Genomic DNA, 16,750 nt, shown 5'->3' with positions numbered 1-16,750 from the left:
TGGTTCCTTTCAACACTGGCTTTCAAGCTCTTGGATAAGGTGTCCTCACTACCAGAGACTGTTGGTTATCATGAGGCCCCTGCATAGGCACTAGTCCACTGTTCATTTTGCTGTCTCACTCATGTTGAATGAGCACATTCATGCAGCAGTTATGAAGGAAGGAGCCACAATGGTAGGTTAAAAAAATGTTTCAAATTCAGGCTGGGGAGATGGCTCAGTGTTTAAAGTGCTTGTTGTACAAGTGTGGGGACTAGAGTTTAGATCCCTAGAACCCACATACATGTCAGATGGGCATGGTTACTCATCTACAATTCCAGCACATGGAAGGTGGACACAGGGGAATCCCTGGAGCCACACTAGCTCTAGCTGTATTACAAGTTTTGATTTCAACCGAAAGTCTTGCCTTAAATAATTAATTAGAAAGCAACCAATGAATTTCAAGGTCAACTTCTTCTACATGCAGGTGAACACACTTGCATGCTCATGGAACCATACACACATTCCATAAATGTCAACAATTTACACATACACACACCCATAGGAAAAAATTGAAATTTATACCATGTATGAGTTTTATAACTTCATATAAAGATAATTAATATAGATAACAGCTATATCTTTTATTTTAACTGTATTTCTTATTTCACACCATTTTTTGTCTCCTCCTTAGAAATACTTACTGGATCAGAACAGATAATAGTGTTAAAACAAATGAGTCAAGGAGCAAACACCTTCTGGAAAGGGAGAGAACATTCTTGTCACTGCATGGTGGCCCCAGCTTCCTTTAAATTCCCTCATACAGACAGAGGAGAGGAAAGGGTCTAAACTCCTTAGAAGCTGGTCCATACAGACAGTTATGGGCTTTCAATATCCTCCTTTATCCCATCTTCAAATATTTACCAAGGCCCCACTATGAGGCAAAGTTCTGCTTTCACCCAGAAAAACACTTAGTGCTCTACACAGCACAACTAGGGAGATTTTTCTCTGAGGCAACTGTGCAAATCATGAAGCTGTCCAGAAGCATGACTGTTAAATGGTAATCCTGGTGTGTGTGTGTGTGTGTTTAAGGAAGTTCTGCATACTTCATAACCATTATTTAACTGTGAGAAAAATACAATAAACTTAAATTCTCACAAATATTCTGCATGCACCCAGCACCAAGAGTGGCATTTTGCAAAATGATACCCAGTACAAAGGTTTCCTTTTGCTTTGTATAAATATTGCCAAGGGAAGCTAATAGGCTAAATGCATGTTGTTAGTGTTAGACACTGGCTAGAGTGTTGCACTTGTCAGTTGACACATACTTAGACATTTGGCTCCTCCTTTCCACTTTTAATCTCAGTCCAAATGAATTTCAGAATTCCCATTGCTTTCATTTTATAACGAGCACAGGGAGAGTACTGAATCCCGACACCTGTATGTCACTTCTCCTTGATCCTGGGGAGAGGAGGAGTATATGTGGTTTCAATCAGCATAGCTAACTTATGAACACCTAAAGATCCAAGAACGTCGAAATTTTTCCTTGTATCGTAATGTGCTGTCTTATTACAATTTTAGTTATTTCTGACTCTTCCACCAGCCCTGCCTTTTAAGATTTAACGGTAGATCCTACAAAACCGAACCAGAACAAAAGAACAACAAAACCCAGCTTCCTCCCTGCAGGGGCAAACCCATCTTTATTAGGAGTTAGATGGAGAATGCTCTATTTCTTGGCGGCTTTCCCTTTAAATTATTTCTGGTGGAGGTCAGATTTGAGACCTGCTTCTGACTTGCTAAGGGCTATTTATGATTTATTTCAACCTTGGCTGGCTCTAAGGGGGAAAAAAATGAACAGTGAAAATAAAGAAGAGAAGCCTAGTCCTCTGTGGTCCTCTGTCAGGAAGCATCCTAACTCTTAAGATAGGTACAGTGTTTAAATTCGATACTTTTTCTTTTTCCCCCTCAAAAAATAAAATTAAAATCATATATCTTTTTTAATTAGAGTACAAGTGCCATCATTTTTTTTTTAATAGAGAACAAATTTCAAGCTGTGAATCTTTTGATGTAGATTGGTCCTCTGAGATATTGTGAAGTACAGTGGGGGGATTTAAAACCCAGCCAAGTATTTTTCTTGGGGAAACCAGTGGTATGTCATGGTGAGGTGCGAGAGTCATTAAAGTTTATAGAGATCCCTAACACACCAAAGTCACCATTATGTTGACACGGTCTACAACATCCCCAAAGAAATAGTCCCTGTCCATCTTGGTTCTAAGGGAAACTGGTAACCTATCAATGTTAATGATCTGCATGTTTAAAATATTCTATATATGCATTCATAAAATAGTAAGACAAGTTCTGTTCTATTGGCTCAATAATTCATATATTGAAATCTCTCTATATGTACTTCCAAGATACATAATCAGCTCTGGTTCTGAGTCAGTCATAAGTTGGTCTGTAACAAACATGACTAAATCCTTACTGCATGGTCTGCCTTTGAGCAAGCACCGAATGCCGTCTGTAGACCCCAAATGCTGCTTTTAAAGGGTGAATCTATTATGATCATTTCAAGGGATGGCAGCAGCTGTGTGAATGTAGATTTCATTCTGTCTTTTTTTTTTTAATACTACACTGTGAATTGTTAGACTGCTCCGAGGTAAGATCTGGGTACATAGATACATAGACACAGCCTCAGTTCTGCTTGGGTGTTATCCTTACAGTCTGTGCCCTGCCTATCTCCAATACTGCAGAGCACTGCAAGCCACTGCTCCCTCTCAACTGGCTTCCCTGCTGAATCTTTTGCTCCTCCCATGCCACGCCCACCCCACTGCCAGAGTGTTCTTGCAGGGGTCAGACCAAGGCCCTGCTCTGCTGCAGCAACTCCATCTCAGAGTCACAGGACGAGGCCACTCCAGATAGCACCTTCTCACTCGGCCTCACCTCTGCCCACTATAAGTGTAGCCTTTAGCTGGATCAATGGCTTTTTTTTTTTTTTTTTTTTTTTTAAAGCTCCCTGCTGTAAGCCTTGTAGTGATTTGAGTCAGAAATGTTCCCTGTAGTCTTGGTTTGGGTATTTAAATGCCTGGTCTCCAGTTGGTGCCACTCTTTGGGGAGGCTTAGGATGTGTGGCCTTGCTGGACGAAGTGTGCCACTGGGAGCCAGGCTTAGAGAGTGACAAAGTTTCTTAAACTCTCAGTCTCTCGGCTTCCAGCCTACAGTTTGGGACGTGAGGTCTCAGCCTCTGCCCCAGCTGCCATGCCTTTACTCCCCAGTCATGGACTATCAACCCTCTGTATTTACAAGCTCAAATAAGCCCTGTCTTCTCTAAGTTGTCTTGGCCATGATATTTTATCATGGTGATATAAAAGCGCTAATACAAGTCCACTTTGGCCTTTGACTTGCATTTCCCTGTTTCTGGAAAGTTCCTTCCATGTGGCTCCATCTCTCTTTTTCCCTGGGTATCTCATGAGAGAGGAATTCCCTGACCACTAGGTATAATATAGGAACAACTTGTCCCAATCCCATGATTCTCTCTCCTCAGTGACCTAATCTTACTATCCTACACGACCCCTCTCGTCCTCCATTAGAATGCATGGTCATGTGTTTCTTGTCCACATTTCTTCCCTAGAGATTAAGCTGCACTGGGACAGGAGAACAGGAGCATCATCAAGCTTGTACTTAGTGGTGCTGAGTTCCTTGGTTCAAATGAATGTGTGTGAAAGTACACATAAGTGTGTATGTGTGAGGGGACTTCCTCCTTTTTTGACTGCGAGGATGATATGCATGCCTGTTGAGAAAGAAGATGAACAATACTCTCATTCTGAGCTGGAGCCTTCTCTTTGACCACAGGAGCTGTCTCCTGTACTTGGCAAAGGCTCTTCATTCCTGGTGTTCACATTCGTCTCACTCTCAGATGTAGAGGGTGATGATGAAACCCTAGAGAAATTTAGTTCATCTCAGCTGGTCACAGAAACACCCCACCTGTCAGCTTTCAGGTCCAACAGTAACTGTGCAAAAGATGAAGACAGGATTGCCATTTTTACATCTCCCTACTGCAAACTGTGTTTAGGACAGGCTCTGCTGATGGCAGTGGATGGGCTAGATTTTATAATCTAACCTGAAGGGTGCCACAAGGGCTGCTGTGTGCTATTCCTGTATGTTACCATAGCAAATTGAAGAGTTCTGGGAAGAACAATTGTTTTCTGTTAAATTGAGTGACATCCTCCACGCATTTGCCTATGTCTCCTTCTGACCTTTAACCATGTATGATGTTCTCATGTGTATGTGTTTTCAAAGATGAAGACTGCCATAGCAAATGTTTCACTTCTTTATGTAAATTCATAAGAACATTCTTTGTTAGGTTGGGTTTTTGTTTTGCCTTTTTTTTGAGACAGGGTTTCTCTGTGTAGCCCTGGCTGTCCTGGAACTCATTAAATAGACCAGGATGGCCTTGAACTCAGAGACCCTCCTGCCTCTGCCTCTCAAGTGCCAGGATTAACGGTGTGCACCACCACCACCAGGCATAAGAACATTGTTTATTTCAGTCATTCAGAAAGGTACCTTTGGCAACAAAAATCATAGTTGACAGCAAATTACCCACAATGGTGGTGTGATTAGTTGAGATTGCAGGCTATGGAGAGCTTGTCTGAACATTTAACAATGTCATTGTCTTGATGTTAGTATGTACTGAAGATAGATGCTGACCAAAATTAAGGCATGGTTCAGGCCCAGTAAGCCCTACAGAATTGGAAAGAAATCAGTCTGTATTATGGTATTTCAATGACATATTAATAATTAAAAGACTCTTTGCTGTTAACATGCTTAGTTTCCTTCCAGGCCTACCTAAAACATTGTCTTATTTTAATAAAGCTGTAAGACACAAACTAAATAAAGAGTTGTAGTTACGTACGCAGTTCCAACTCCTAAACCCAATATGCATTAACTGAAAAACAATTTATGCTAAATGATTTCAATAGGTGAATCAATGCTGACCTTTTTACATTTTTTGCCACTAGATATGTGATGGATGTTTTAGTGCGTACCTATATGTGAACAAGTTTCTGAAATCATTCTTAAGAAACAGCACAAACAACAATGACAAAAGTCAGATACTAGGTGTCAGTGCCCATCTTCCTGAACCCCAGGTGCAAGGAAATAATGACTTTCCATAAGCACTAGTGATGACTTTTGCAGAGGGAAGATTTCAAATAAATGTCTGTTTGCTTTAGGTGAGCTCCACTGAGTTGGCCTTATTTGATTTCAGATCCTCCTAAGGGAAGAGATTTCAGGATTTCCTGCTTGTAAAACGGAACGAACACTTCGCTGAACTTGTATGACATCATCTGAGGCATTAAAGGTCAGATAATCGTGGGAGCTTTGTCTGTTTGCCAGCGTCTCCTCCCTCTCAACCCACTGCATTTCCAAATGTCAAAGTATGCCAAAGCCAAGATTCATAGACTGCAGAAGTAAAGAAGTATCAGGAGAAACCCTCTAGCTTTTGTGGAATGTTTTAAATAGTCATTAGATGGATGGGCTTAGTGAAGTGTTATGGGCTGCACGTGGGCTGCCTAGTACTCCGTGTGAAGACTGTTTAACAGTTTAACCAGTGCTGTACAGTCTGTTTCTAAAACAGGACTGAAACTGCTCTTTGCAATTCACACCTGAATCATGATACAGAGAAAATAGGTTTGCGAAAGAGAATTAAACTAAATTAAATATATTTAACCAATTAATACCAGACTACACGAGGAAAATAACAATTTCCTTTCTAAACTACGGGAATCCGTGTATGTTAAAAAGGGTGACTGTAGCTGCCATAAAAGTACACACACACGAAACATAAAGTAGTAAGCAAATCGTTTTCAAGCTGACACCACTGTGCAAATATTTTTGCAAAACACTTAAAATATTATAGATAAGTAACTAATGCCAAACTATTTCAAAGCTCTTATTCTAGGCATGCAGCAGACATGCTATTTCTGAGACTAAATGAACTTCTTTGTTATGCAAACCCCCTCAACCATGCTTCATGAAGAAACATGAAAGGAAATGGTCTTGCCTCATATTCGAAGTCTTCTGCTCTGTCTGCATCAGCGGGCAAGCTGGAAACGTACTCATTGTCTTCATAAAATCCGTGCTCCATCGCATGGAGAGAATGGCAGCTGTGGACAAGGCAGCAGCGGGTCACAAGGATGGCTCTCATGGCTAAAATGTTTAGAACTGCATCTTAGTCTTTCCAGCTGTGGTGAGAAGATCTGTCTGTGCTTAAAGTGATCCTGCCTTCAATAGAAACACTGGCTTTTATCTCTCCCCATTGGTAAAGCCCATCAATGCCCCATTTCTGAAGGTTAAGGGGAAGGTGTTGGGTTCTAGTTCCATTTTGCAATGACACCAATGTGAATTTTCCCATGGTCCCTAGTGCTTCATGGACTCTCTGACTTGCTTCCATTTCACTGAGTGTGACAACACCTGTCTAGGTATATTGCATTTAGAATTGCAACCTACTCTGGGGCAAAACTCCAGGTCTAAACTGGCATTTTCGAATTGGTTCAATGGCATTTTCTAAAGCACATATTTTTCAGACTATAAAATATACCTACATTGCTGTCTGTTTCTCAAGACCCCACCCCACCGTGCTCTCTCATGGCCTAACCATTTGATAAAGGGCATGCGAACAAGCAGTAAAAACATACCTGGTGACAGCTCTCTGCCACTGTGGACACTGTCCAGTAAATTCTATTAGCATAAACTAGCTCTCGTTTGTCTAAATGGGGAGGCCTATTCCCATGTCCTCTTGCAAGGTCAGAATAAGTTCTCCCCTGCATCTTTTTTTTACCGCTGCTGGGCTGCTAAAGCTAAGCAATATGAGACCAACTAGCAAAGGAGGCAGTACAAGGCAGCATCCTGGCTGCTTGTCTACCAGGTAGATACATCCCCCTTTCTCTGCAAACAAGGAGGTGATAACTCCCATCTGGGGCACAGATGCGTTCCCTTTGCCCTTCAGCTGGGAAGGAGGGAACACTGCCATAAGAAAGACCTTAGTCATTTCACAAACATTTCCTGAGTGCCTTCCAGATGCCAGGCTCTGTGCCAAGTGCTGGAAACATGCTCCTGCACAAAATCTAATTTTTGCCCTATTAAATGAGGAAAGCAGCAGAGTGGCAATTTTAGTATAAGGAAATAATTAAAAGGAAAATATGGACACTGTGGGGTCACGTGGTGAGGACAGGGATGCTGCAGCAAAGCTGAGAGCTGCAGGACTTAGGGGAAGCATCTCTCTGCACAAGTTAAGGAATGCCAGTCTTCACCCAGATTAGAAGCTGGCGGCTGGAACTTCCTTGCTATGTTATCTTGGCCAAGGACCTTCACGTATGTGTCCTTATCTGCAACATCGGATTGTTAATAATATAGGCACTCTGTCCAAAGGCTGCTGTGAGGATCAATGAGGTAGTAATGTAAAACACTTGGAGTATTACCTGAAATGTGTTAAAGTTAGATAATAATGCTTTCTTGAATGAACAGGAAGTTAGCTTTTTTCTGCAAGGCTACTGTGTGTCAAGATGTATTCATGAATTTCACTTGTTTGTTTACTTATTGTTCATTCCCAATGCAGAATATAAATAATAGGGGCTACTGGCTTTATATCTGTTCATAACTTCATTATTTTTGTACCTAGTACTGTGCCTGATACAAGAGTTATTGATTACGTAGTGGGAGAATGAACACAGACACCTACTCACACAGCCTATGCCCTCTTGCAAGCTGGAGTCTCAAAAGGTAGTTTCAAACACTTGCTGGTACAGTAGCATTGCCTTGAGGAATGTTGGAAAAATGGTTGTTGCTTCCATGGGACTGGATTAGACCTTCTGTGTAAGTGAGACAGTTGTGTAGCTTGATCTGCTGGAGGGGGGCCCCTGGCAGTGAGATTGGGATCCATCCCTGGTGTATCAGCTGGCTTTTTGAAGCCCATTCACTATGGTGGGACACCTTGCACAGCCTCGATGCAGGGGGAGCGGCTGGGACCCACCTCAACTGAAATAAACCAGGCTCTGCTGACTCCCCATGGGAGGCCTTACCTTTTTGGAAGAGAGAAGGGGAGGTGGGTTGTAGATGGGGGAGGTGGAGGGGTAAGAGGAGGGAAGAGTTGGGGATCTAAAATGGATAAAAAATTCCTTAATTAAAAAAAAAAAGAAAAATGGTTGTTGCTTGAGTCCACTCTAAAATTTCTTAATTAATTGGCTCGAGGCGAGACTGGGGCTCTCTTAGTGTTCCTTAGGGTTCCAGGGTGAGCCCATTGTGTACCTGTGACTCACTGGAACAGACTAAGGAACTAATAGGCTGGGACTGCGCACAATAACATGGGTGTTTTACAAACTAGAAGCTGGAATAGAGAACAGTGAAAATGCAGCCTGAAGGGACCATTGCTCTCAGGAAGCAGACTCTGGACAATGTGTGAAAATTACTTAGCACAGAGAACAAAACAGACAGGTGACATTGCTTAAATAAAATACCCCACCTTTCAACTCGGTAAAATTGGGGAGGAAAATTCCTTTAATTGCTGCTTATTTCCGAGTGTTGTGTTTACGCCGCGAAAGCCGGGACCCTTTGTTTGCATCTCGGTATATCTGGTAATTGGTTCCTTTGCAGAACTGTAGTTGAATTAAATCAATTTCCTAGATTCTTGTTTAAGGGATGGCAAGGGAGAGAGGGATCATTCACAGAGGAGACCATGGTGCCAGCATGTCACTGTCACCCGAGTCTTAATGAGGCTTTTTGGCAGCTTTGGTGAGAAAAGTTATTTCCCTGACTAGCACTCTGAGCCTTGAAGGGTAGGGAGAGGAAGGCAAGCGAAGCAGAGCCGAGCTTTTCACTGTGCCTTGGAAAGTCTGATTTCAGAGCACAGCTAACTGTGTGGCCAGGGAGGGTAGCAGCAGGGACAGCTTGAGAACTCATGGAGAGCACACACACAGCCAGCGGGGAGATATTTCTGAACAGAGCTGGGAACCTGTCCCTGGAACTGTCAACTTCTGGGGTGTCTGGTTCTTTCTAATGCCTGCCATAAGTGGTGAATGGCTAATAAACAGGGCTTTAGGAGAAAGGAGAGAGAGAGCTAGATACCTGTCTGAAAGCAGAAATGGACAGGTGTCTGGCACTGGAGGGGTGAGGGGGCGGAGCTTGGCCAGGGCCATGATGTGTTCAAACGTGATGTCCGTCTGTGTGCTGGCGTTCATGAGCTGTACTTCCGGGACCATGCCGAACGTAGGTCGGCTGAGGGGAGTCCGCCTTAACACCTGCACCACGATGGGCTCCTTGGCGGTTCGAAACGCTTCCACTGCCTCCTCATGGGTGGCCTTTGACAGATCCTTGCCATTGACCTGTGAACACACAAGGACAGTGCACGTCTCAGAGTAAAGAACACAGAGCCTCCAGCACAGACTGACCGGCATGCATATGAATTGTTTGAAGGAATATTGAATCAGACATTGACATTTTTTGAACTGTCAATATAAGGAGTCAACAAATTGGGAATAAAAAATCACTTTTACATTCTTTATGAAGTACCTGGAGTTGATTAATAAAATACTATCAGAATTATTAATAAAACTTTAATGGTTTAACATCAGAAAATGGTGAAAATCTTCAGCTAAACAGAAACTTTGCTTATGTATGCACACAACACTTAAAAAAATTATCAATCTTTTGTTAACTTAACTGAAAATCTATTTGAAATATACTTTTTCAGGATATTGCCCAATTTCTTTATATTCTTGTTTATTCAAGACCATGTTATTGAATGCATGCATCATATTAAACCATAACGATTCAGCATGACCCATCAACCAGTAGCATCAACATCACAGAAAAGATTGGGAACATGCAGAGCCCCTGAATCTATCCCAGACCTGCTGAGTCAGAATTAACATTTTGATACGATCCCAGATGACTCAGACATGCCCGAAATGAGCACTATTCTAAATTCCTTTGAGAGAGGACTGCACACCCCCTTCAGGATCCTCACCCATTCCAGCACCTAACACTTCAAGGTAGCTTCAGACATGAAAGATGGGTGAAATTGTCATCTCTTCTCCCTTATTATCTGCCAACAGTAACAGACCATTTGCATTTTGTGGGACGCTTCCTTGCCTGTCTTCTAAGGGCCAGTGACAGTGTTTGTATAACCCAAACTTTCTTCATAGTTTCCTAATTCTTTACCAGACTGCTCTTAAATGGTTCCAAACTGTTGCCCTCAAATAGGTCCTGATGACAGACCCTGTCAGTAGAGGTTCTTTTAATAAATATCTCTAGACTGTAGAATTATGTGAAATTAATTAATCTTGGCTTTTGCCAATATGAGGAGATATTTAGTTGCAAAATACTGTCCAAAACATCCTAAATGGTGTCATTCCTAGACATCTATCTGAGCCATTGGTTTGTTGGTGAAGCAATGATAACTGTCTGACCGTGAGCTGACAAACTCTTAAAGAGCCCCGAGTGTCTCACAAGGAAAGGAAGTCATGTTGGCTGTGGAACAATCGCTGACAATCAAATGAGCATATTCTCTCTCTTCGAGTAGACAAAGAAAGTGTGTCTGCTCAGAACAAGTGTGGGCCAATGGGGAAATGATACGATTCCAGGTGAAAGCATCACATCGTATAGAGACAAGTTTAATGACCTAGGATAGCTAATTTGCTCAATGGACCCTGAAAGAGTTAATGTGCCCTCAAAAAAATGAGCAATTGAGTTTCCACATTGGCAAAATACATCCCACTTCCATTGTTGGATCACTAGGGAGACTCAGATGGAGAACTGATTGGCACTTAGCAACACACACACATTCACCAACCTGCACGTTCACATTCTGATTCTTGTCTCTGTGTACTGAACTTGGAAAAGGATCCTAAAATTACGTTGATACCACCTTGGAGTGTTTGACTTGGGCAGATAGGATATGTGGACACAGGACCCCCCAAGCACACAGTAATTCATTCCTTGAGTTTGTTTTGGATGACTGTGCCCCAGGGCCAGGGCCGCCATTATCTCCCCGAGGATAGATAGTCAGAGAATCATAAATAGAGGCCAGCATGTACAAGTACAATCCCATGATGAGCACTGTCATCCTCCATGTATTCCAGTATGGTCAGTATGTATGAGTTTCAGATTATGAGGAAGAACAAGCAGCAATGAGCAGCTTCAAGGTCTGAACAGAAGTCACAGTTGCCCACACATCTCCATCTTTTACCCTTAAATTTAGTGAACTCTTTCCTGCTGTGTTCCACACCATTTCCCCCTGAAAGAACTCCCAGTGTATCCCTACCCATTTACCCTCTCCTGGCACTTCGTTGCTATGTTACCTTTATGACAGTCTTGCATAAAAAAAAAAAACAAAAAACAAAACAACAACCTCTATCTGACAGTGACAGGGTAAAGTATCACATCCCTTGGAAGGAGCTTCAAGCAATGTCTAAAGAAAGGAGAAATGTGTGGTCAGGCTTGCCTCAATCACACATTAAAGTCTACTGGTGCATAAAGTGTGTCTGTCAGCAAGCAGCAGACAGAAAATGCCATTAATCTAGTTTTTCCCTGAGGTGGCTGGATGTCTTGCCTATGTGTTAACCTAATTTTTATGTTCAGCATTCATATTTGTTTTAGTGACCTTCAAAGCAAAAATGACTTTAAAAACTGAGTTTCTGGAGACTGTGGAGTGTGCCAGATACGGTGTGCCAGCCTAGGAGCCTCGCCGCTGGAACCTGTGAAAGAGAACAGCAACTTAAAACGTGCTAAGCTCTTGCTCTGCAGAGAGACAAGGTCTACACATGTCTGATTGAAGCTAGTGGAGATCTCTTCAGAGAAACAGGCAGGAAGGCTGAGAACCAGAGCTCCTCTGGAAACCCTCTCCAATTGGTACCACACCAGCCTGCCGAGAAAGCTGCCATGGAGAGAGCAGCATGATGGGAAAAGTTCTGTTCCTTATATACACTAGATCTACAGAACTAGACGAGGCCAGGGGCTCCAGTGAGCTGCCAGTACTACACAGAACCTGCTAGAGACAGAAGGATCTGAGAACTTCACCCTTCAACTCAGCTCAGCTCTACCAGCACACCATCTTGTCTTTATTTCTTATGGTTTTTTTTTTCCTACTTTTCCACTCTTGCATACATGTATCGTGATGGTTTTGCTCTTGTTTGTATATTCCTTGGGGTTTTGTGACCATTGTGATTCTCCACACAGTTCATTAGAAGGCATTCTTCAGTATACTTTTCAATCTATCTCAACCACCCCCCCTCATTCCTATGTCTTTTTTTTCTGTTGCTTTCTAATCCTCACATCCTCCCCTTCTCTTCCCATTGGTGACTTTCCTCAACAGTATTCCAACTTTTCCCTCCTTGCTCCTTCACAAAGTTGACCCAAGACTTAATCTTTATCCTTACTTACCCTACTTTCCTCATACTCCTAATCTTACTAACTAAATAAACAAATTTATCTCCCGAGAGTTATTGAAGTCAAAAGGGCCACTGTTATTAACTGGCTAGTATGATATTTGAAGAGTAGTGATGTCACCTGGGATTGCTCTCCCAGTTAATATCATATTCAGGAAATAACCCAGAGCTTGCACCAGACACCCTGGGCTCCTGAACTGAGAAATTATTTTCTGAACAACATATTCAACTCTACTACGTCCCAGTATTATATGACAATTGCAAATACTTCAACCAAAATAAATGTAGTTTATAAAAAAATAAACCAAGCAACGAAATAAAAATATGTGTAGCTCCCCCCCACCCCCAAAAAACTTACACTGTATAACTCCTATAAAAGAGTTATTAGTGTGAGTTAGATGAAAGCACAGGAAAGTTGATGATTATGAATGTGTTCAAAGAAACTAACAAGAGCTTAATGAAATAAGGCAGTCTATGGATGATATGAAAGAGGAATTCAACAAAAAGAAATAGTGGGAAAAACTGTGTTTGAAATGCTGGTGATAAAAAGCACAGTGAGAAAAAAACCCAACAAAACAAAAAACAAAAACAAAAAAACTTTCCAAAATTGCATTGATAGAATGCATTAATGAGCATTAATGAGAAGACAGAATATGAGAGCTTGAATATGTGGTGGAAGAACTGGGGCAATCTAATAAGGACGAAGATATTATAACAATAACAAGGCCCCAGTGAGCATCCCAGCATACAGGTCACACTCTGAAAATAACAAACCTGAGTTTATTAGGCATAGAAGTGGAAGCTTGTTTTAAAGGCATAGAAAATATTTCCAAAAGACTCGTCAGGGAACATTTCCCAGAGAAGGAAAGAGGTGCCAACCCACATATAGGAGATATTTAGGAAACAAGAAAAACCAAAACATAATCTCTTACCATTATATGATTCCTAAAACAGAACAGAAATCAATTCTTAAAATCAGCTAGAGGGAAATGCTGAAGAACATGATGCTGGCTGGGTTTTTGTCAACCACACAATCTAGAGTCACATGAAAGGACAGACTTTCAAATAAATGGACCCATAAGATTGGGCTGTAGGCAAATCTGTGTGCATTTTCTTAATTAGTGAGTAATATGTGAGGGTTCACCCCATTTTGGGTGGTGCCACCCCCGGGTAGGTGGTCTCAGTGTATATAGGAAAGCAGACTCAGCAAGCCATGAGGAGCAAGCCAGTTGGCAGCATTCCTCTATAGACTCTGCATCAGCCCCTACCTCCAAGTTCCCACAGAGGACCCAGGTTCAGCTCCTAGCACCCACATAGCAGATCATAATCAACTGTAACTCCAGTTCCAGAGGATGCAATATACTCTTTTGGCCTCCAGGGACATGACATTCATGTGGTACACAGAAATACAGACAAAAACATATATATAATAAAATAAAAAGCCCTTTTTAAATGCTAAATATCTAAAAAAAAAACCCTTGCTGATTTAATTTAAAAACACACCAAAAAGATTATTCACCATGATCAAATCAGCTTTACTCCATAAGTGAAGGTGTGGTTCAAAATATATAATTCAACGAGTGTTATAAATTACATAAATGGCCTCAAGGATAGAAATCACATGGTCATCTTGATAGACACATAGAAAGCTTTTGACAAAATCTGTTATCTCATCAAAGTCCTGAAGAAACTTGGGATAGAAGGAACATATCTCAATATAGTAAAGGTTATATATGACAGTACTGTAGCCAACATTATATTAAATGAGGTAAAACCCAAAGCTTTCCCCCCACTGAAATCAGGGAGAAGACAAGGTTGTCCAATATCTGCACTCATATTCAATATAGCCATGGAAGTCTTAGCTATAGCAATAATCAGGAAAAGCATATAAAAGAGAAACAAATAGGAAAGGAAGAGGTCAAAGTATTTCTATTTACCAATGATGTTATTCTACACATGAGACGAACAACGCCAGAAAACTCTGTAGAACAGATGATCACTTTAATCAAAATTGTAGCATATAAAACAAATATGCAAAAATCAGTAATCTCACAATATACAATGACAAATATATTGGGAAAGAAATCAAGGAAACAATTCCACTCACCAAGAGAAAACAAACAAAATGCCTTAGAGTAATACTAACCAAAGATGTGAAAAAGGACAAAATGGTACCACATACTTGGGTGGCGGGATATAGTAAAACTGAGCTGGAAATGACCAGGAAACTTCCCCTCTTCTGGTTAGCTTCCATAGCGTGAGGAGGTGCTATGCTGACTGATGGGGAAGAACAAACGTCAGTGGTCTTGCCCCTGGGTAGACCCTGCATGACAGAATACTGACCTTCCAGTAAAAATGTGCCTAATGGTACAATAGTGTCATAAATGGTATGAAAGTCATCAAATACCTTCTGACTGAGTTTGAAGCCTCCTCCATAGGAGAGAATCTACGTGTGAAACTGTAAAACTGTAAACCTGATGAAAAGTCAGTGGATGGGGAAGTCATGGGCCCTGGAAAGAAACAGATTATTGCAGTGCTGAATGGCCATGACTGTCAAACTGCCATCTAAATATTTATGTTTGGACCCATAGACCCGGGCTGTTCTCGATCTTGGTTAGAGGAGCTTCTTTTTATAGTGAGCACTATTTATTACAGAGAGACATAACTGAGAATAAATGCCTACGAGTGCTTAGCTAAATGCTACCCCCATCCCAAGGCTCATGACACATCCCAGAAGAAGGGACATAAAGAATGTAAGAGCTAGGAGAGGGAAGGAGCCATGTAAAATGCTGTCTTCTGGATATGACATGGCCATTGCATTCACCAACTCAAGTAGCTGTGGTCACTGGCGTAGTAGCCTTGCAAGATCCAGCCAATCAAAATCCCAGCATGGATAGAGGAGGGGCTCAGCAGGTCCACCCCTGACTGCGAAGCTATTGGCACTCCTTGGCTGTTTTCTTTGTGGATATGGTCACTGATAGGCTTCTAATGCTCATTTGTGACTCCTCACGTGTGTGTTTGTGGGCAGCATATGGACTCAGTGAGTTAAAAACAAAAAAAGAAGGCATAAAGTAGCAAAGGGAATATGTTATGGGGATTCCAGGAAAGTTGGATGGTGGCAAGGGGGAGGAGTAGATATGATAAAAATATATCTCACCCAGGTATAGAACTCTCGAAAAAAATAAATATTATATTAAAAATAAGCTGCTTTCCACAATCATTCCTTGTGTACCATGGGCTAAGATTAATTTTGACAATTTTAGTCTGCATAATAAAATCTGCAGAAATGTAAAATTTACCAAAAAGTATTTTAGGATGCAAAAATACCCACTAGTTCTCATGGCAACATTCAATGTATGCCAATAATATTAACATTTGTACAGTAAGATCATTTGCTGTTGATTCTATGACCTGTACACTTATTTGTTCACAATCATGGCATTTATATGCAAATTTAATTCTTTGCTCTAAGGACAGTCAAATACAATCTTTAAAAAGGACAGTCAATGTAATCTCAACTATCTTACTTGCCTATTGGGTGGTGCCCTTTTCTATCACTTACCATGTGGCTGGCCTCTATTTTCATAAGCCATTTAATATCTCTCCAAGTAAGGAGGTCTCTGACCTTTAAAGGCTCTGATGCCCCACGTGAGCGCCTAGAAAATGTGAGGACTACTAATACTAAACACAGTTTTTTTTCACTTCACTTGAAGTTCATCAACATATTGTTAGCCTTCCAAAAGGTCACCATTTTATAAATTACAGCTTTCACAACAGAAGAAAGAATAAATTAATTAGATTTTTTTTTCTGGCAGTGGCCTTGCTCAGTTATCTACAGGTATGGCTGGGAGGAATAATATTGGAGGAATAATATCTAACATTAATTCTGTGAGAAAATTGTGCAGCAAATCAATAAATAATAAGGTATAAGACCAGTTTTTCAAGTAGTGAGTTTTCAAACCATCAGAGGTTTTGGTGTTTCATGGATCCCACCCTTATGATTTTGATAATTCACTGTTGTGCCTTCTTTCTCATTTCCTTCCAGATCCTTCTATGGTTCAATCTTAAATGTGATTTTGTATGGACAACGCACAATGCTTATTTGTTTTGAGTTTAGGACAGGGAGTAGAGAAGCCCTCTAGAGAAGGTACCTACCTGAGTATAAAGCTAATCCTGATGCTCAGTGTAAACATGGTAATCTTTCATTGTTGGAAAAAGGAAAGCTGATTTTGAGGAAGACAAAAAGGGGACAGGGAAGACTGGAAGAAAAACTTACAGAAAGATGTGATTTTAAAATATGCCAAGTCACAGGTCAGAGCTCGAAGCCTTCATGCAAA

At 41.2% G+C, this 16,750-nt stretch overlaps 1 protein-coding gene across 3 annotated transcripts in view; it reads right to left on the bottom strand.

Moving 5' to 3' along the window:
- Pdzrn4 (PDZ domain containing ring finger 4) overlaps positions 1-16,750 on the bottom strand; it is a 336,579-nt gene that overhangs the window by 61,664 nt on the left and 258,165 nt on the right. For all 3 annotated transcript variants that reach the window (XM_052748700.1, XM_052748701.1, XM_052748702.1), the window contains 2 exons: positions 9,094-9,350; positions 6,035-6,137 (listed from right to left, as the gene is read on the bottom strand). In XM_052748700.1, coding sequence (XP_052604660.1) covers positions 6,035-6,137; positions 9,094-9,350 — 360 coding nt within the window. The remainder of the gene's footprint in view (positions 1-6,034; positions 6,138-9,093; positions 9,351-16,750) is intronic.

The sequence above is a fragment of the Peromyscus californicus genome, unplaced genomic scaffold (assembly GCF_007827085.1).
Source record: "Peromyscus californicus insignis strain IS unplaced genomic scaffold, ASM782708v3 Scaffold_20__1_contigs__length_68692818, whole genome shotgun sequence".
In the NCBI taxonomy this organism is placed as follows: Eukaryota; Metazoa; Chordata; class Mammalia; order Rodentia; family Cricetidae; genus Peromyscus; species Peromyscus californicus.
Note: the sequence above shows the minus strand (reverse complement) of the source record. Positions and strands in the feature narration are given on the sequence as shown.